General features: G+C 38.0%; 1 protein-coding gene across 1 annotated transcript; it reads right to left on the bottom strand.

Annotated features, from left to right (window-relative positions):
• Positions 1 to 5,474: 5,474 nt before the first annotated feature.
• LOC120853959 (cytochrome c 2) lies at positions 5,475 to 19,627 on the bottom strand. The gene is made up of 2 exons (XM_040227702.1): positions 19,459 to 19,627; positions 5,475 to 5,623 (listed from the first exon to the last, which is right to left on the bottom strand). The coding sequence occupies exons 1-2, from the start codon at positions 19,625 to 19,627 to the stop codon at positions 5,475 to 5,477; spliced, it is 318 nt and encodes a 105-aa protein (XP_040083636.1).
• Between the last annotated feature and the right edge of the window lie 3,037 nt (positions 19,628 to 22,664).

The raw sequence follows: 22,664 nt of genomic DNA on the forward strand, positions 1-22,664 counted from the left end.
AAATACTCTGCAACACAGGTCAAATAAGATAATCTGGAGGCAAAGAAAGGACTCAGAAAAAGAATAAGACTCTATGAAAGCCCTGATAAGTACAATCAACAAAAAGAACAAATATCAAAGAGATGTTTGGAGATGGTTGTATTTTAAATAGGGACTGTGTTTTATTATTTACAGGGCAGCAATGGAGAAACAGACATAGAGAATAGACTTATGGACATGTGAGATGTATGGAAAGAGCAACATGGAAACTTACATTACAATATGTAAAACAGATAGCCAACGGGAATTTGCTGTATGGCTCAGGAAACTCAAACAGGGGCTCTGTATCAACCTAGAGGGGTGGGATGGGGAGGGAGATGGGAAGGGGGTTCAAAAGGGAGGGGATATATGTATACCTCTGGCTGATTCACGTTGAGGTGCAACAGAAAACGAAATTCTGTAAAGCAATTATCCTTCAATTAGAAAATAAAAAAAAAAGAAAAAGGACTGTGTTTTAAAGGACAGTGTTAAAAAGAACTGTGACTGTTAAACATAAAAACAGAAAACATAAAACAACCCTTGGGCAGCAGTCATCTGAGGGCTTGGCTGGACTAGATGGCTCACTCTGTGTGGCCCCTTCAGAAACATCTGAAGTCTTAGCTCAGTGGGACTCTGGGACAGCTGAATCTGTTGATTTTTCTCTCTCACTCCCCCAGTTCAGTCAATCAATCCCTCTCCTTCTCTCTCTTTCTGTACAGTTTCAGGCCCTCAGATTCATCATAAAGTTTCTCCATGTGGTCTTTCCAGCAGGATGGCCAAACTTCTTACATGGTGGCTTAGATCTTCCAAAAATACAAAAGTGGAAGCTGCCAGGCTTCTTAAGACTTAAGACCAGAACTGGAATAGCATCACTTCTACCACGTTCTATACATTAAAACGAATCAAGGTCAGCCCAGATTCAACATTTGAAGGAACTACGCAAAGGCATGAACACCTGCAAGCCAGTTTATTGACAGCCATGTTTGGAGATCGGCTGCCAAGATGCACAATAAATATTAAGTAAGCTCATTTATTAATAGCCTTCCACTGTAGCAGAATACATTCTTATTGTGGAGACAGAATGGTTTAAGATCATCACCCTTGTTTTCATTGCGTGCTCACTCAGTTGTGTCTGAATCTTTGCAACCCCATGGACCGTAGCCCAGCAGGCTCCTTGGTCCATGGAATTTTCCAGGCAAGATATTGGAGGAGGTTGCCATTTCCTCCTCCATGGGATCTTCCTGATCCAGAAATCAAAACCACATCTCCTGCGGCTCCTGAATTGGCAGACAGATTCTTTACCACTTAAGCCACCTGGGAAGCCACTTATTTTCCTTATCAAACAGCATTTATAAGATTTTCGCACTCTATTCCAAAAAAGGAAAAATGAACCAAAAATAAAGCTCTTGGCAGGATTAATAAAGATTTTATTTCAGATATTTTGATTTCATATCATTGTCGTTTAAGGAAAATTAAATGTGAGGAAGTATGTTTGATAGCAGTAATTAAAAGTGTATGGACTTAGCCAGAATCTCACATAAAAAAATTGAAAAATCAGTTATTTGGAAATCAGGACCCAGGTTCTAGTCCTAGTTTTTTAATTTTTATTGGAGTATAGTTGATTTGCAATGTCGTTTCCGTTTCAGGTGTGCAGCAAAGTGTCTAGCTTTGAAGACTAACACTGACTGAATGTTTGATTTTGGAAGTCTCTGAACTTCAGTTTTCTCAACTGTAAAATGAGATTATGAGAGCTAATAGTTTTCAAACTTTTTCTAGCATTTATATCCTTTATTCAAAAGCAGTTGGAGGTAGGGGAAAAAGATATGGGGGAGGAGGGATGTGTCCAGCCCTTACTCAGTCAGAGTACTATTATTTTACATACTGAGTTTTCTTTGGAGGACTGCATTTAAACAAATGATCCTGTAAATAAAATATATTTGAAAATGAGAGATCTGGCCCAAGTCCCTGATTTTATAGATGAGGAATTTTATAGATTTTGTCCCTTTGTCTTCTTCATGCCTGTCATCAGCTCTTGTTCCTTCAGACAACACCCCACCCCGACAGTGGCTCCTTAGCCTCAGCTGCCCTACGCCCACAGTATTCTGGGTTAAATGATGCCCAACTTTGTGGGGAATGAGGAATTCAAGATGAAGAAGTGCATGGGATTGTGACGTCAAACTCACAAGGTGATGACAATGATCAGTGAGTGAAAAATACAAAGAAGAAACTCTAATTCTAAATTCCTACCCATGTTAATATTTTAGAAGTGATAATGAGAGAATAAGCCAATAAAATATTCTCAAAATCATGCTCTATTATATACGACATCCTGCAGGACACAAGCGTTCCATTCAAAAAATTACTTTTCTTAAGTAATAAATGGTATGTTGTTTCCCACAAGAACCCTGACTAGAAGTTTACATCTAGGAAGTACTTCACTTGCTCATGTAAAAAATTTTAAGAATGCAGGAACTAACAATGTTCCACTGTCTGATGAGTTCTCTCTGTTCCTTCTGAGACACACAAATAATTGCCAAGTTAAGTGATCTCACTTTTTCACTCTAATTAAGTAACACTTTATTCTTCCAAATCCTCAAGATATATCATAAAACTAAAACTCATAAATGCACATCTTATGTAATCATCCAACTGTCTACAATACTTTTCAAATATCTTTGTGTTGGAATGCAAACAGCATAACGTTTCCTGGTCACCGAAGTCTCCTGGTTCCTGTTAATGGTGCTATAAAGCAAGGATACATACTTTCTCTAAGATTTCATAGTAACAAGAATGTGTTCTCTTATTAATGTGAACCCTTCTTCTCCTGAATCTTTAAGATTGGAGACCTCATTAGATCACTGGAAAGGTAATTATTCTTTGCTAAAGGATCAAAGTTCCTAAGACCACGAAAGAGAGCCAAAGAAGATGACGGGGCATGACTGGCTCTGCATCTTGGTGACCGACCTGAAGCTGCTGTAGGCCAGCCCGGCAGGTAGTCGGGAAACTGAGGACGGACCATGCAGAGCAAGGAAACGCCCATGACAAACTGGAGCCAGTGCTGCTTGCTTCTCACCGTTTCGCACCTTGAGTAGGTGGGTGACCTGACCCAAGTCTTTCCCCTCGCAACAGCCCAGACCCTGGCCCCTGGCCTGGGACTCAGAAAAGCTGAAAGGGATATGGTAGGAGCTGGGGGAGCTTGGTGCCCGGCTGCTGCCCCCCACCCAAAGGCTGCTGTCAACAGAGTGGGACCCTGCCCTGACTATTCAAGTGTAAAGGCTTCCATCTAACTGCTGCTCTTCACATCTCAGGCAGACTTCTCATGTGACCAGTCCTAACCAGGAGTCATACAGAGAAGAAAGTTCTGGAAAACAGTTCCAACTTGGCTAGGTTGGCACAGTACCAAATTAACTACAGTGCCCAGAAGTTCCTTCATGTAAACTGATCCTAAGATGGACTTAAGCCTCTCAAAGGCAACGTATATTCATTCAGTAATAAAGCCTATGACAATACAGATTTTTAATTAATGTGTTTATTTGAAAATTTCCCTCAAACTGTTTTCCCTAATTTAGAGACACTGCTACCAGCAAAGAGATACTTATTTTGCTCTTACGTGGATACTCATAAATGTAAATCAACATTCAACAACTTATCACTAGCTGACAATTTTTGAAATGGAAAAGGTCCACCTAATACTTCTCCATTTCCACCAAATGGCTTTTATCATTTCAGCTCTTCTCATACTGCCATCTTTTTTACTACTCCTAGGTCAAAAAGTATTTAATCTCCAAATAGGAGACCTTCATTCTCCTGTGCAACATGGCTTTTTCTCAGTACCACCAAGTTTACCTATCAGGACTGTACAAATCTGAACTATGATTATGAATATGAATTGAGTTCAAGCTCTTTCTCACAGAGCTCTATGTCTCATGCAGATCAGAACAGAGGGTATGTCACCCAGTTCTACATCACTGCAAACTCAAGTCAGCTCTGACATTGGCAACATCCTTAATATACACTTGAGAGTAGCTCCAGATGTCTCTGACCTCATCAAAGAACTCCTCCAGGGAGAGAGTCGCAAGGTCAGCTTTGCCTAACACCTTCTCTTAGCCCCCAGGGACACACTCTCCTATTCAACATGGGCCCTGGGCTCCAGGAGGAGTACACCCTCTCCCACCTGCTAGAAGCATTGAGTAGTCCCAGGCACTTAAGGGATTTAATGGAACCTTCTGGAAATCACCGTCTTTTCAACCGTATTCCCCTTCTGACAGAAATATCTTCTTAGCAGTGGCATCTGTTAATGTTAGCTAACATATCCCTATGATACGATGAAAAGTTATTAAGAATTGGAGTAGAAGATCCAAGTTTTGGTTCTGGCACCAGACCTAAGTCTCACTGTAGAAGGTAAACTTCACCTTATGGTGTATGTGTGTTAGGGGGCGGGGTGGGTGGTGGTGAGTGGAAATGAGATGGAAATTTCCATGTTGTGAAGTGCAAATGAGATAATGGCTATCCTATCTTCAACTGTTATGAACCTAACCAGTCCATTATCCATGCCATCAACAAGGAAACAGCTTCTCCTTGTGTGGGGCCGTATCATTCGGGTGACAGAGTACTGGAGATGACACGGGTCATTTCACACCACGCAGAGCCACTGTTCCCTTCTACACAGGCCTGTTGTGGACCTGCCCCACCAGGCCTCACTCCCACTTACTGTGAGGTGGGAGGTCTTTCACGTTTAGGGTGAAGGTTGTTATTTTTTCTCCCTGTCTCTCAGGGTCCCTGCTATCCCTCCCTACAGTCCAGCCTTATATTACTCAGGGTTAGAAGGGCATTGTAATGCCGACAGATAAATGCAGAAAACATGTATGCTATGGATATAAACGTCTATTAACATGAAACATGCTTTTCTTCTTCACTCTAGGTTTTATTTTATGTCACCTATGGTCAACAATTGCAATTTTTTCCCCAATAACATTCCTAGATAAGATCATATATTTGACTTCATTTTCCCTACTTTTTTTTCCTTAAAGTTATTTTAAGTATTGTTTATAAAGGCAAACATATAACCAAAACAACTTAATGAAAAATTAAACCTAATGTCTGCTATATTTACATTTAAAATGCAGAGAAATAAGTATGTGGAAACTATTTCCATTATCTGCTAGATATATAAAATATTTTGTGTATGTACAGACGACTGAAGAACAGTAAGTTTCAGTTTCCTTCTCTCTCTTCCTCCACCCTGACCTTGCTCACATCCTTAGCAGCCAGACAAAATCAACTTCAGACTCTGAAGTGTAGGTAACACACAATCAAAAATATCAACTTTTATTTTAAAGTGTTAAACTTACTACAGGCTGATCAAGAAGGACCAAACATGAAGTTTTTAAACATGTAGTATTTGAAATTGGAAAATTTTGGTTTATAACTAATAATTTTTAAGTGGCAAGAACATTTCATGAAGATGTTGCCTGTTTCAAGTACTCAATAAGATCTTCTCTCTCACTCTTCTTTTTAAGACCAGCAAAGATCATTTTAGTTCCAGGGATATATTTCTTCGGGTTCTCCAAATATTCCATCAGAGTCTGCTCTCCCCAGATAATGCCTATAAAGGTGAAAATAAGTTTTAAGTTTGCATAATTACATTTATAAAATTTACTTACTGATGTGATCTACATTCGTGAACAAAAGCTTACTTTTGGACTCAATAGGAATGCTATTATAACCGAAAATACTTACAGTTTCTGATCTACAAGAAAATTCCAAACTTAGCCTTTGGTGATCTAGTGTTTGGGTTTCTTATAGAAATCCAATGCTGTTTAAGATTATCTAAGGTACACCAATGAACCACCGACCCAGACATGTGCCTAAGCAGTATGCCATTCTCCTAGAGTCACAGAGTTCATTCTAGAAAAAATCTTAGAGCTCAATTGACCCAAATCCTCATTTTGCAGATAAGTAAATGATGACCCAAACACAGGGTAATAACTAACCTTAAGATGGCAAGGCTACACAGAGTCAAGAACCTGTGACTAGTAACTCATATTTCCATGTTTGGGGTTGGGGGTTGGTTGGTTGGTTTTTTACCAGTCATAGCAAGCTGCCTCTGTCTAGATCTCTATCAAAAACTTATGACTTCAGAAATCCAGTTTTAAAACCAGAGAAAAAGGTTGCCTCTAACTTTTTTTTCCTTTCTGAAACCAGTTAAAAAGAACTTGAACAAAGAGAAATAGAAATGCTAATTCTACTTTTAATAAAATTCTTGAGGGAGTGCCTCTTATCACCAAATTTGATACAATTAGAAAACTACCACAGACATAAAACCTGGACCAGAGTGAGAGGACACTGGTCACTAACTTCAAGACAAAAGTTCTCCAAAATTGGTGACAAATCCTAAGGGGTGGAGTCATAACCCTCTGGCCCCAAAAGAGTACAGTATATATCGACTGGCTTTGAAAGTCTAAATTCAATTTGGTATCATGGAGGGCCAGGGGAGCCAGGATTAAAGAAGAAAACACATCTTTAAAAGAAAGATTCTACCTTGTTACAGGATAGAAGAGAAAGGTACTGGGTAACCCTGGAACTACCAGACTTGGTGAGCTGAAGAGCCAAATAACCCCCCAGCCAACATTCACACATACACATATCTCTAAAATAAAACTGTGGGTAAGGAAGACTTCATAACCAACTAGAAAGCTCAGACCCTCACTCTTACTGACCTTCCGCAAATACCCATCCTGATGAATCGTCCTCATCAAAAGATGAGTAGTAATCAAAAAGGAATCAGCATGAAAGAGTACTAAAAACACATACACACAACATGAACACACACAGCAGAAAGAAATGCAAAAAAAGCCAAAAGATAAATAAAATATACACATTAGAAATTATCAGAAATATCATGACCACACTCCCATGGATTCAAAAAAGATCTTTACAAACCAAGGGTTTACAGCAGAGCTACAAAGGGTCAAGGAGAAAATGATAAAAACAGAAGACATAAATGACAGCAAAAAGAACAGACATTGCTGATAGCACACTCAGGCCTGAAAGTATTGATAAAAAACAAAATGAAAAAAATTAAAAGTTTAAAACAATCAAAGGAAAAATAAGTTATAGAAGATAAACAGATAAAAGATATCCAAATATGTACAACTGATGGCCCAAGTAATATTTCTTTAAAAAACAAATGAAAAAGTATAAAATTTTAAAAACATGTAGTGCAAGAAAACTTTCAAAAATAAAAGTTCTGAGTCTACCAACTGAAAAAACACATATCCCAGGAAAGTCTGAAACAGATGAGTCAAGGCTTACACACAACCCAGTAAGTTACTAAATTTTAATAAGAATTTTATTGAAACTTAGGGGGGAAAGAATAAAATAAAAATAAAACCAATTAACTTATAATGGAAAACAATCAGGCTGGCTTCAGATTTCTTCAAAGAATAATCCAACACAAAGCATACAAAATCTTGCAGAACTAAAAGAATCATCCAATTATTTTATGTCTAGCCAAAATACTCAAGTGTAATGGGAATCCATGGATGCTTTCAAACATTAAGAACTAAGATAATATGGCCCCAGTAATTCTTTCTTAGCATAACTACTTACTGATAGATAACCTTCTACCAACCAAAAGATAAATACAGACACTGTGATAAAAGCTGGGAATAAGCACTAATCCAATCTAAATGTAGGACAAGTGTTAAAGCAACTATGGTAATTATAATTACATAGGACATAAATTATATATATCATGTCAGAGCAGAAATAAAAACATAAGTAGCAAGAGTTAAGAGACAGTATGGAAAAAATGGGAAGTTGTACAACTACTTTGATTTTCTCATCCTCCAGAGTGAAGAACAGACAGATATTAAGTAGTTAAATAAAATAATAGAGGCATGTGATATAACTTAAAGTATGAATATGACCACTAAAATTATGAAGATGATTACCATATAAAATTAGTCAGTGAAGAGAAAGGAATAGGGGAGGACAGAGAGACATGAACATCACTTATATGGCGAATATCTTGTTGAACTATTTGAATGTTCAGATAGTGTAAATGATTTCAAACTATTTATTAAATGTTAGTACATTTATGATTTGATGTGTCCTACTGTCTCTTTATGATAAAAGGAAAAAGATTAATCTCTAATAAGTTAGTTTAGCTAATATGTTAACCCCATGATATGACTTCATTAAAGGTCCAAGAAGAACTGAGTTTGAATCTGAGTTATATCACTATAAAGCACAGAATCCTGGGCAAATCATGAGTTAACTTATTTCTAAAATTTACTCAATTGTCATTGCCCCCCAAAAATATTATTTTGACAATAATAATTCTTATCAAGTCTGTCTTTGATCAAGCTGTGCTAAAGTATTTTTCAAATCTTTTATTCTAAATAACATTATTTTAAAACCCTGTTAAATTCTACCAGCTTTAGTGAGATATAACTGACATATAACATTCTCTAAGTTTAAGGTGTACAATATGTTGATTTGATACATTTATATATTGATTTTTCATTACCACCCTAGCAAGAGCAAAAAACTCCACCCCATCACATAATTGCCATTGCTTTTTGTAGTAAGAACATTTAAGATATACTCTCTTATCAACTCTCAAGTATATAATACAGGATTATTAGCTATAATCACCATGTTATACATTAGATCCTCTGAACTTGTTAATCTTGTAGCTTAAAGTTTGTACCCTTTGACCAATATCTCTCCATTACCCTAACTCCCCACCCCAGTCACTACTATTCTACTCTCTATTTTCCTAAGCTTGGCTTTTCTAGATTCCACATGTAAGTGATATACACGATTTATCTTTCTCTGTCTGACTTATTTCACTTAGCATGATGTGCTCAAGATTCATCCAAGTTGTTGCAAATAGCAGGATTGCCTTCTTCCTCATGGCTGCATAGTATTCTATTGTGTATAAATAGCGTATCTTCTTCATTCTTTCATCCACTGATGGACTCTAGATCATTTCAATATCTCGGCTATTGTAAATAATGCCATAATGAACATGGTGGTATAGATAGCTCTTCAAGGTTCTATTTTCCTTTCCTTTGGATGTATACCCAGGAGTGGGATTACTGGATCATATGGTAGTTATATTTTTAACTTTTTGAGGAAACTATATACTGTTTTCCACAGTGGCTGCATCAATTTACATTCCCACCAACAGTGCAAAGGGTTCCCTTTTCTCCACATCCCTGCCAATAATTGTTATTTCCTGTCTTTTGATAACAGCCACTCTAAAGGTGTGAGGTGACAATCTCATTTGCATTACTGGGTTACTAGTGATGATGGCCACCTTTTCATGTATCTGTTGGCCATCTGTGTATCTTCTTTGGAAAATATCTATTCCATTCCTCTGTAAATTTTTTAATTTGGCTGTTTGGTTTTCTCTCTATTGAGTTGTATGAGTTATTTATATATTTTGGATATTAAGCCCTTATTAGATACATGATTTGTAAATATGTTCTCCCATTCAGTTAGGGTGCTTTTTCATCTTGTTGATTGTCTCTTTTGATGTTCAGAAGCTTTTCAGTTTGATATGCTGTGCTGTGCTTAGTTGCTCAGTTGTGTCCAACTCTTTGCAACCCCATGGACTATAGTCCACAAGGCTCCTCTGTCCATGGGGATTCTCCAGGCAAGAATATTGGAGTGGGTTACCATGCCCTCCTCCAGGGGCTCTTCCCAACCCAGGGATCAAACCCAGGTATCCCACACTGCAGGCAGATTATTTACCAACTGAGCCACCAGAGAAGCCCAAGAATACTGGAGTGGGTAGCCTATCCCGTCTCCAGAGGATCTTCCCAAACCAGGAATCAAACTGCGGTCTCCTGCATTGCAGTGGATTCTTTACCAGCTGAGCTACCAGGGAAGCCCTTAGTTTAATATAGTCTCATTTATTTTTGCTCTTTTTGCTTGTGCCTTTGGTGTCATATCCAGAAAACCACTGTCAACCAATGTGGAAGAGTTTTCCCCTATGTTTTCTTCTAGGAGTTTTATAGTTTCCAGTCTTACGTTTAAATCTTTAATGCGTTTCAAACTAATTTTTGTCAGTAATATATAATAGAGTCCAATTTCATTCTGCTACTTATCATTCTTATTTCATTAGTAAAACTAACAAATACTCATATTATATGCCCAAGTAAGTCACAAATACTACTTAAACAATCTCACTTAGGAAAATTTTATTTCTAATTGTTAATGTTAAAGACAAGCCTTATAAGCCTTTTATCTTTGACAATAGCCTATAATAAAAGATATGTTTGTGATAAGTTTTAATATGATTTCAAATCAATATTAATAAGCAAAGAAAATGTTAAAAAGAAAGAGTTTTAAAATGTTGGCAGGTAGAGGGACAATAATAACTGTTCTAAAAATCAGAACTTTAAAAGTTGACTGTTCTTATAAGAGGATAATAAAATAAAGACACTATAGAAAAATATTACTTGAAAAGTTAAAAAGCCATATAAATGCAAACAATAAATGCAAGTTTAAGACTTACTGTAATAAGTGCAATTCAATTCTCATACTAACTGTCTAGAGTTAGCACAGACTCCAAAGTTTCCAACAAGACTGCCTCATTTTAGACTAGTTCCAAGTTCAGGGTACCCAGTCCATCCAAACTTCTAACCAACTGGCTATAAATTTAAGGGTTCCCAGGACCCCCTTAGGTATGATAATTCAGTAAAACAATTCATAGAACTCAGGAAAGCACCACTTAAAAATCACAGTTTTACTATAAAAGATACAAATCAGTACCTGCCAAGTAAAGAGACCCATATGGTGAGTTCTGGGAAAGTCACAAACATAGAGGGTCCTGGCCCTGTGGAATCAGGACTCATCACCCTTCTAGTACACGGATGTGCTTACCAACAGGAAGCTCAAGCAGAGCTTCCAATTTAAAGTGGTCAGAGTTTTTGATTGGGGTTTCATTACATAGACTTGACTGATTGCATCACTCACTGTGTGCCTGAACTCAGTCTCCAGCCTCTACCCCCTATACCTGGAGATTAGACTGATATCACCTAGTCCAAAGTCCCAATTCTCTAATCAAAGAGTTGGTCTTTCCAGCTTGGCCAGTCCCAGCCCTATCAAGAGCCCTACCAAATTTTCTCATTAGCATAAATTCAGGCTGCAGTCTCAAGGCCCAACATTGAACAACAAAGACACTCGTGTGTGTGTGTGTGTGTTTGTGTGTGTGTATGTACGCGTTAGTCTCTCAGTTGTGTCTGTTTGTGACTCCATGGACTATATATAACCTGCCAGGCTCCTCTGTCCATGGAATTCTCCATACAAGAATACTGGAGTGGGTTGCCATTCCCTACTCCAGTGGATCTTCCTGACCCAGGGATCGAACCCAGATCTCCAGCACTGCAGGCAGATTTTTTTTTTTTTTTTTACCATTTGAGCCACCAGGGCAAACCCTCTTATCACTGGGAAATTCCATTGTTTTACAGATCCCTCCCAAGAACCTGAGATAAAGACCAGACAAATTCTTTGTTAAAGAATATCTACTAACCAGCATTTCTACATATACTAAATACAATGATATTGTATTATAACAACTATGCTTACCAGGCGGCACTAGTAGTAAACAACCCACCTGCCAATGCAGGAGACCTAAGAAACACGGGCTGGATCCCTGGATTGGGAAGAACCCCTGGAGTAGGAAATGGCAACCCACTCCAGTATTCTTGCCTAGAGAATCCCTTGGACAGAGGCGCCCAGTAGGCTAGAGTCCATGGAGTCGGAAAAAGAGAAATGACTGAAGCGACTTAGCCCAATGTAAGCAATGTAACAACTACACAGATGTTTTTAAAAGGTGATGAACACCCTTGACTTGACAAAGATTAAACTTTATGTTGCTTTAATATAAGAATTTTTATCAATTGTCTATATATGTATTTTATATGTATGTGGTCCTTTTTTGTCGGTGTCCCCTGAATAAAACTGTGTTGAGACCCCTAACCTCTGGTGCCTCAGGATGTGGCTTTGTTTGGAAATAAGGTCATTGCAGCTGTGATTAGCAATGATCACAACTGAAAAGTAAGATAGGCCATACTGAGGAGGACAGGTCTCCCATTCCAATATTACTAGTATCCTTGCTAGAAGGCCATGTGAACACAGACACATGGGCACAATGTTACAATGCAGGCAGACACAGGAGTCACGCAGCTGAAGGCCTCAAACTCCAGGTCTACTGGCAAACACCCAGAAGCTAGAAAGAAGCAAGGGAGGATTGTCCTCAGGCTTCAGAAAGAGCATGGCCATGCCGACTTCCTGATTTACACTTCTAGCCTCCAGAGCTATGAACCCATAAATTTCCACTGTTTAAAGTCACCTAAATTACGGTACTTGGTTACAGCAGCCCTAGGAAACTATTACCACCCTCCAATGCTAAGATGTAGCGGTAGTGCTCTAAAACAGACTTAGCATATACTTCCCGCCTCATCAGAGCTGGCCTGGGAACCCAAGTCTAGGAACAAGTGGCTTTGCCACTTTCCATCCTACTAAACGGCATTGCTCTCAAGGCTCTGAGAAAATGAAAAGTATCTTACGTTCACATATGCACAGAAAAAGCTGGCCATCTAGATGTGTTAATTTTCTTTTACTCAAACCATTTGACTATCCATAAGGTCTCTTTCTCCAAAATTCTGGATAACAAAAATTTCACTACATCTTATCTATCTGTAGTATAAGTAACTCACAATTAATCTTTTTTATTGTAATAAAAGTGCTGAACATTAAGCTTTCAATTGCTGAGGCAACTCTTTCAAATATATACATTTTGAATAAATGCACTACTAGCTACACAGAGTCCCTTGGACTGCAAGGAGATCAAACCAGTCAATCCTAGAGGAAATCAATCCTGAATATTCATTGGAGAGACTGATGCTGAAGCTGAAGCTCCAATACTTTGGCCACCTGACTCTAAGAGCCAACTCACTGGAAAAGACCCTGATGTTGGGAAAGACTGAAGGCAGGAGAAGGAGGGGATGAGACAGGACGATTTGGTTGGATGGCATCACCCGGCTAAATGGACATGAGTTTGAGCAAGTTCCGGGAGATGGTGAAGGACAGGAAAGCCTGGCATGTTGCAGTCCATGGGGTCATGGAGAGTCAGACATGACTGAGCGACTGAACAACAACTACCCAAGTACATGGAGAGCCAGGTTGCCCACCCATGAAGTTCCCTTTCTTTAGAAAGCTCTGGTAGACCCACATACCTATTTGACGGACCTTCTTGCTTTTCCCTTCCCATGCTTTAATTCATGCTTTTATATTTTAAATTCACCAGTAAAGAGTGAACCCATAAAACCCTAGGCAACCCATCCTCAACCCCAATAAAAGCAAAACTCCAAGCCCATGCTCTCTCTACCTGCCACCACACTGTGTGGCCCCAGGCATGCTGTGTACCCTCAAGGATCTGTGAGTAATAAACTTTGTTTTTTTCCAGTTTCCTGATGTTGTTGCTAAAGTAAAGTGCACCTTGCAATCATATTAAGAAATCTAATAGGCTGAGACCAACCCCAAACACTATCTTACTAGAAACATTAATACAGGTTGAAATAAGTAGAATCCCTCTTTCAACAAAAAGCAAGCTATTACATGTGCACTTGAAAATAAAAAATAGTACACAAGATGCCAACTACCCATATTAAAGCCTTTCTCCTACAACATGGTCTGCAAAGCTCAATCAAGTAAGGTAATTTAGTTTATGTTGTTGTTGTCATTTAGTCGCTAAGTTGTATCTGACTCTCTTGCAACCCCATGAACTGTAGACTGCCAGGCTCCTCTGTCCATGGGGTTTCGCAGGCAAAAATACTGGAGTGGGCGCCATTTCCTTCTCCAGGGGATCTTCCCAACCCAGAGACTGAACCTTCATCTCCTACACTGGTAGGCAGGTTCTTTACCACTGAGCCACCAGGGAAGCCCAATTTGGTCTATATAAGCAGTATAAAACCTATTAAGAAAAATTTTAGTACTAAATTCAAATCATTAATGAAAGGACTCATAGCTGCCAATAATCTATATTTAAAACTTCTTCAAACACCAAGTAAAGACATCACAAGAAAATGATAAACCAATTATTTCTCATGTAAAAATCTTCAACAAAGTACTAGCAAGTTAAATTCAACAGTACTGTTAAAAGAATCACACACTACAACCAACTGGGATTTATCCCAGGAATGCAAGAATAATTCAACACAGGAAAATCAATATAATACAGACATTAATAGAGCAAAAGAAAAAAAAAAACACATGGTTATCTCAACAGACACAGAAAAAGCATTTCACAAAATCCAAAACCTTTTCATGATAAAAAACATTCAGCAAACTAGCAATAGAAAGGACCTTGCTTAATGTGAAAAACAGAATTTATGGAAAACCCACAGCTAGCACCATATTCAAGGTAAAAAATGGAAACCTTTCCCTCTAAGATCAGGAACAAGATAAAGATTCTCACTTTTACCAGAGCTATTCAGAACTCTACCAGAAGTCTTACCCAGAGCAATTAGGAAACAATAACAAATAAAAGCTACCCAGGTTGGAAAGGAAGTAAAACTATCTCTATTCACAGGTGACATAATTCTCTACATGCTGCTGCTGCTGCTGCTAAGTCGCTTCAGTCATGTCCGACTCTGTGCGACCCCAGAGACGGCAGCCCACCAGGCTCCCCCATCCCTAGGATTCTCCAGGCAAGAACACTGGAGTGGGTTGCCATTTCCTTCTCCAAATTCTCTACATAGAAAATGCTAAAGAATCACAAAAAATCTACTAGAGATAATAAATGAATTTAGCAAAGTTGCACAGTACAAGATCAATATGGCTTCTCTGGTGGTGCAGTGGTAAAGAATCCATCTGCCAATGCAGGAGACACAGGAGACATGGGTTTCATCCCTGAATCAGGAAGATCTCCTGGGGTAGGGAATGGCAACCCACTCCACTATTCCTGCCTGGAAAATTCCATAAACAGAGGAGCCTGATGGGATACAGTTCATGGGGTCACAGAGAGTCGGACGCGACTGATTGAGCACCCACGCCAAAAAATGGAAAGGCATCCCATGTTCATAGAATATGTTAATACTGTTAAAATGGCAATACTCGCCAAAGCAACTTACAGATATTATGCAATCTCTATCAAAATTCCATAGGCCTTTTTTGCAGAAGTGGAAAAATGATCTTCAAACTCAGGAAGTTACAAAGTGTCCTGAAAAGCCAAAAAAATACTGAAAAATAAAAACACTGTTGGAGGGCTCATCCTTCTGAATTTCAAAATTCATTAGGAAGCTACAATAACCAAAACAGTGTGGCACTAGTATAAGAACAGAAAGGCAATAGGCTGCATTGCTGCATGTCTGCAAGAACAGACATACAGACAAATGGAAGAGAATTGAAAGTCCAGAAGTAAACCTCAACTGATTTTCAACAAGCGAGTAAATTCCATTCAACTGTGAAAGAATGAATCTCTGCAACAAATGGTGCAAGGACAACTAAATAACCACATGCAAAAGAATAAAGTGGGACCACTACCTCACTCTATATAAAAAGTTAATGGTAATTAATTAGAGGTAAGACAGTGACCTAAATGTAAGAACTAAAACTATTAGAAGAAAATATAGGGTAAATCTTTATGACCTTTGATATGGTGATAGATTCTTAGATTTGACATCCAAAAAACAAGCAACATCAACAATAAAAATAAACAGACTTCATACAAATTAAAAACCACTATTCATCAAAAGACATTATTTTAAAAAAATAAAGAGAATCTACAGAATAAGAGAAAAAACTGCAAGTCACTTATTTGATAAGAGTTTAATGTTCAGAATACATGGACACCTCTTGCAGTGCAGTGCAGCACATGTGTGCTCCGTCGTGTCCAACTCTTTGTGACCCCATGAACTGTAGCCCATTAGGCTCCTCTGTCAATGGAATTTTCCAGGCAAGCATACTGGAGTCTTGCTCCCATTTCCTACTCCAGGGAATCTTCCCAACCCAGGGACCGACCCTATGTCTCTTGTGTCTCCTGCATTGGCAGGTGGATTCTTTACCATTGCACCACCTGGAAAGAACTCTTAAAACCTGACAAAAAGTCAACTCAAATAAAAACTCAGTCAGTTCAGTTCAGTCGCTCAGTCGTGTCCGACTCTTTGAGACCCCATGAATCACAGCACGCCAGGCCTCCCTGTCCATCACCAACTCCCGGAGTTCACCCAGACTCATGTCCATCGAGTCAGGGATGCCATCCAGCCATCTCATCCTCTGTGGTCCCCTTCTCCTCCTGCCCCCAATCCCTCCCAGCATCAGAGTCTTCTCGAATGAGTCATCTCTTCACATGAGGTGGCCAGAGTACTGGAGTTTTAGCTTTAGCATCATTCCCTCCAAAGAAATCCCAGGGTTGATCTCCTTTAGAATGGACTGGTTGGATCTCCTTGCAGTCCAAGGGACTCTTAAGAGTCTTCTCCAACAGCACAATTCAAAAGCATCAATTCTTCGGCACTCAGCCTTCTTCACAGTCCAACTCTCACATCCATACATGATTACTGGAAAAAACATAGCCTTGACTAGACAGACCTTAGTCAGCAAAGTAATGTCTCTGGTTTTGAATATGCTATCTAGGTTGGTCATAACTTTCCTTCCAAGGAGTAAGTGTCTTTTAATTTCATGGCTGCAGTCACCATCTGCAGTGATTTTGGAGCCCCCCAAAATAAAGTCTGACACTGTTTCCATTGTTTCTCCATCTATTTCCCATGGAGTGATGGGACCAGATGCCATGATCTTCGTTTTCTGAATGTTGAGCTTTAAGCCAACTTTTTAGCTCTCCTCTTTTACTTTCATCAAGAGGCTTTTTAGTCCCTCTTCACTTTCTGCCATAAGGGTGGTGTCATCTGCATATCTGAGGTTATTGATATTTCTCCCGGCAATCTTGATTCCAACTTGTGTTTCTTCCAGTCCAGCGTTTCTCATGATGTACTCTACATAGAAGTTAAATAAGCAGGGTGACAATATACAGCCTTGACGTACTCCTTTTCCTATTTGGAACCAGTCTGTTGTTCCATGTTCAGTTCTAACTGTTGCTTCCTGGCCTACATACAGATTTCTCAAGAGGCAGGTCAGGTGGTCTGGGATTCCCATCTCTTTCAGAATTTTCCACAGCTTATTGTGATCCACACAGTCAAAGGCTTTGGCATAGTCAATAAAGCAGAAATAGATGTTTTTCTGGAACTCTCTTGGTTTTTCAATGATCCAGCAGATGTTGGCAATTTGATCTCTGGTTCCTCTGCCTTTTCGAAAACCAGCTTGAACATCAGGAAGTTCATGCTTCACGTATTGCTGAAGCCTGGCTTGGAGAATTTTGAGTATTACTTCACTAGCATGTGAGATGAGTGCAATCGTGCAGTAGTTTGAGCATTCTTTGGCATTGCCTTTCCTTGGGATTGGAATGAACACTGACCTTTTCCAGTCCTGTGGCCACTGCTGAGTTTTCCAAATTTGCTGGCATATTGAGTGCAGCCCGTTCACAGCATCATCTTTCAGGATTTGAAATAGCTCTACTGGAATTCCATCACCTCCACTAGCTTTGTTCGTAGTGATGCTACCCAATAAAAAATGGGTAGAGAATATAAACAGACATTTTTCCAAAGAAAATATACAAATGGCCAACAAGCACATGAAACAATGTTCAACATTATGGATCATTAAGGAAATACAAAGCAAAGCCACCAATGCTACTTGCTACCCACTGTTGCTGCTGTTTTTAGTTGCTAAGTTGTGACCAACTCTTTTGAGACCCCATCAGCTGTAGCCCACCAGGTTTCTCTGTCTATGGGATTTCCCAGACAAGAATACTGAAGTGGGTTGCCATTTCCTTCTCCCAAGGATCTTCTCAACCCAGGGATCAAACCCGCATCTCCTGTATTGCAGGCAGATTCTCTACTGCTAAGCTACCCGGGAAGCCCTCATATCCACTAAGATGGCAGTAAAAGAGAAGAAAAGGAGGAAATAACAAGTGCAGGTGAGTATATAGAGAAATAAGAATCCTCCTCCATTGCCGATGGAAAATAAAAATGGTGTAACCACTGTGGAAAATAGTTTGACTTTTCCTCAAAAAGTTAAGTGTATTTAACTGATCCAGCAATTTCACTCCCAGGTATAGATTTAAAGTAACTGAAAACAGGGACTCAAGCAAACACTTTTTCACAAATGTTCACAGCAGTACTGTTTAAAATAGGTACAAGCTGAAAACAATACAAATGTCCATCAATTGATGAATGAATAAAAACAATTATATATATATATATATATACACACACATACATATACACACACAGAGACACACATATACATGCAATGGAATATTACTCAGTAATAAAAAAAGTAATAAAGTACTGATACATGCTTCAATTTCAATAAAAATATGCTAAGCAAAAGAAGTCAAACACAAAAGATCATATATTATATGATTCCTTTCATATGAAATAGCCAGAGTAGGCAAATCCATAGAGACAGCAGATAAGTGACTGCCAAAGGCTGGTAGTTAGATATGAGGAGTGATTATTTAATGGGTACAAGGGTTTTCTGGGATAACAAAAAAGCTTCGAAACTACAGAGGTGGTGATTGTACAACACTGTGGATACAGTAAATGCTTCTGAATTTTACACTTCAAAATGGCTAATTGTATTTATGTGAATTTCATCTACTAGAAGAATAAAAAGAAATATAAAATAAAGTAAAATAAAAATCTTTCCAAACAGTAGTATAGTAGTGATCTGAAATTTGGACCAGTTAAGAAATGCTCAGATCCCAAGAACAGTTCAAAACAGAGAAGTACTTTATTTTTTAAGTGAATGCTAACTATATTTATAAACATATATAGATATCTCCAGGAGTAATAAATTGCTTTGCAAACATATTACAGTCTTTTGCAACTATTTTTAATTTCAACCTAAAATTCACTGCCATCTACATACCTTCTATCAACAAAGAAATGACTGACTATACTTTTTCAAGCTGAAAAATAACTGAATATACTTTTTCAAATTGAATATACTATTTCACCCTGCTAAGAATCACTACCACAAATAGAAAATTACCATTATGCCATTAAAACATAATTTGATTTTTTTAATTTAGTTTATGCTTTTTCAAGATAAATGTATTGCAAAAAATGAAGTGCCTTGTATAGGCAAAAAATTAATGCTACAGAGGATTGCTAATTTTGCTGATAAAAACATGACCAGTTATCCAAACACAGATCTTTTGATATACATTAATGTTTCTGTAATATAAACATATGGATTTCATTTTTAATACTGCAAATTAGGAAATTATTATAATATCAAATCCTGTGCTTTCTTCTTTGCTACAAAGTTTCTGGTTCGCTCCAACAACTGCCTAGCTTTTACCTTTGTTTTTGTTTGCCTGGGTATAAGAAAATCCTGGCGCTTGTCCTGTTTTTCTGCCAAAAAGGCCCCAGAGATTTGGACCAGTCTTGTGTTTTCCACCTTTCTCCACTGTGTGGCACTGAGCACATTTCTGAATAAAGATCTTCTTGCCTGCCTCAGCATCTGCCATTTTGTTCTGCAATGAAACATTAAAACCACAGACCAAAGAAAATATCAGATTTGCAAAGCTGGAGAAAAAGGAATTTCAACACTTTAACTGAAGTATTAATGACATTAAACCAAAATATAATTTAAAGCATGTGCTTTGAATTCTGAGTGCTCAAAAACACAAACATAGCATTCAGTTTTATAAAGAATTATCTCATTTATCAGATTTGTTTTTAATTTCTAGTTATAGCTACTTTAGAAACTGCTATTGGTATAAGCCTGGTTTTACGTCAGCCTTCAGACAATTATGGGCTTTCCCGGTGGCTCAGATGGTAAAGCATCTGCCTGCAATGTGGGAGACCTGGGTTCAATCTCTGGGTTGGGAAGATGCCCTGGAGAAGAAAATGGCAACCCACTCTAGTACTCTTGTGTGGAAAATTCCATGGACAGAGGAGCCTGGCAGGCTATAGTCCATGGTGTCACAAAGAATCAGACACAACTGAGCAACTTCACTTCTTCACTTCTTCGGACAATTATAGTGATTTACCTAAATCAATTATATTCTATTTTTCTTTTCACTTCCAAAAAGTATGTGTGTAAAAAATTATGTGAAGCATATGTCTAAACTGGTACTTCTTTATTTAAAAATAAAGATAGAACAAGTTGGAAAGATGATTAAATACAATATTTATTATAAGTACTTATATGCCTGCAATAATAGACAAAACTATAAAATACCATGAAGAATGAGGCTACATATGGGATGAGGCAAGATACATATAATATATAATTTCATGTTTACTTTACACTCTAAGCAGTAAACAAATCTACCAAGAGTAAATCAAGCATTACCTGCAAATAATTAAATAACAATACTGAGTTCAGTCAGTATTAGTATACATAGCAGAAAATGTGTGGTCCTAAGTAGGAAAGATTTTATTTATAGTGATAGGCATACACAATAAATTCTATACAAAAATATTTTTGTTAAGACTGCCAAAAACTCTCCTGTGTACCTAAATAAATGCCTCATCCATCTAAAATGATATAAAAACTAAAATAATTTGAACTTATTGAACAAATGTAGCTTAAAATGCTAATGACTGCAGTACCTTGGTTTTGTTTTCCTGCAGCTTGTGTTCTTTGAAGAATGGGTGCTGGGGCAGTGGAAGTGGGGATGGATTCCAACATAAGAGTTACTGTTACAGACATCATCAAAATTCCTAATTCTTTGACAGGTTCTAGGCACATTTTTACCTTCATAGCTCAATTGAGAAATAGAAAATGTGTGTGTTATTCTGATAATATTGAAAAAACAACATTATTTAACGAAAGTAACTATTCTGGAGAAGGGCATGGCAACCCACTCCAGTATTTTCACCTAGAGAATCCATGGACAGAGGAGCCTGGTGGGCTACAGTCCATGGAGACACAACTGAAATGACTTAGCACTCAAAAGAACTATTACTGTGAAGATAGCATTTCATATGTGTGTACTGTGTGCATGCATGCCTGCTAAGGAGCTTCAGCTGTGTCCAGCTCTGTGGGGCCCTATGGATTGCAGCCTGCCAGGATCCTCTGTCCATGGGATTCTGCAGGAAAGAATACTGGCGTCAGCTGCCATGCCCCACTCCAGGGCATCTTCCTGACCCAGGGATCGATCTTGTGCTCTCCACTGGCAAGAGATGTAGCTACTGCATTGGCAGGCAGATTCTTTACCACTATCAGCACTACTAAAAATACCACTACTATTTTTTTTAATCTATGTAGAAACCCAAATCAGTGTCAATAATCCACTTAAAGGGAAGACAGAAGTTTTCTTTGGGCAGTATCCAAAACAATTCAACTGTTAGTCAGTGCTTTAGGTCTAATACAAAGGGAAATAAGAAAACACTTTATCCAAGAGAAGATTACTTTGAAATTCCAAACTTAAATCAAAATACTGCATTCGATTTCTAATTAGGTGAGTTCTATCAACTTTCTGTATAGGTACAGAATTCACTGAACCTTTGAATAAAGGACATACAGAGGAAAACTTGAGTCACAAAAACAAACATAAGGCCTTTAGTAAAATGTATTCACTATACTAGTAAAGCTTATGTAATATAAAAATGTTAGGGAGGGGACATATGTATACTTACGGCTGGTTCATGCTGTTGTATGGCAGAAATCAACACAACACTGTAAATCAATTATCCACCAATTAAAAATAAATTTTAAAAAAAGAATCTAAGAAAACCCAAATGTCATCTCAGTACTAAAGGAAACTTTCTTTCCAATTTTTATATGAAGCAGAAAGATCAGATTGATTTTTATACCAATTAAATTTTACCGGTAATTCAGGAAACTAGACTTTTAAAAAAGGATAAAACAAAATATATTGCTTATTCACACAGATTTTACATGCAAGTCACTAAGAAAATATATACTGTCACTGTTCAAACTATCAGTATTTAACACAAAACACTGCTGCTGTCTTTAATCACTGCTGTGCAAGTATCTAAGACCCCTCTTCAAAGTGCATTAAAACCAGTAGATTCAGCAATGGCAGCAAGGGAGGACACAGGAAGACCAGGAAGGATCTCAAGGGAAGTCATTTTGTCTTATAATCATTTGGCACTCTACTAGTACTTAGTAATTAAGAAGAAATATCTCACTGAAATAGACAAAGATATGACATCTGGTATGAGAATGATCACTCATCCAAAAATGAATTCTGAAGCTAAATAGACCAAGATAAGAGTAGCAAGCAATTACAAATGCTTACTTAATGCCAGGCATATTCTAATGTGTGAGCCTGTACACATTATTAATGTATTTAATCTCCACGCCAGCCATGTGAAATAGATACTATTAACATCTCCGTTTTTTATGGATGAGAAAAATTAAGCACATAGAGCTCGTTTCAAGTCATAAGCTGATGAAAAGTAGAGAGAGATGGTGAAAGATGAGAGAATTACATCTATAATCCTAGATTTTTAATTTCAACGATTCCCTTCTAAGAGTGATTGAGGCAACCCTGTGTTGAACATAATGTCTGACACACTGCAGCTGCTAAA

Source organism: Oryx dammah, unplaced genomic scaffold, assembly GCF_014754425.2.
Source record: "Oryx dammah isolate SB20612 unplaced genomic scaffold, SCBI_Odam_1.1 HiC_scaffold_27, whole genome shotgun sequence".
In the NCBI taxonomy this organism is placed as follows: Eukaryota; Metazoa; Chordata; class Mammalia; order Artiodactyla; family Bovidae; genus Oryx; species Oryx dammah.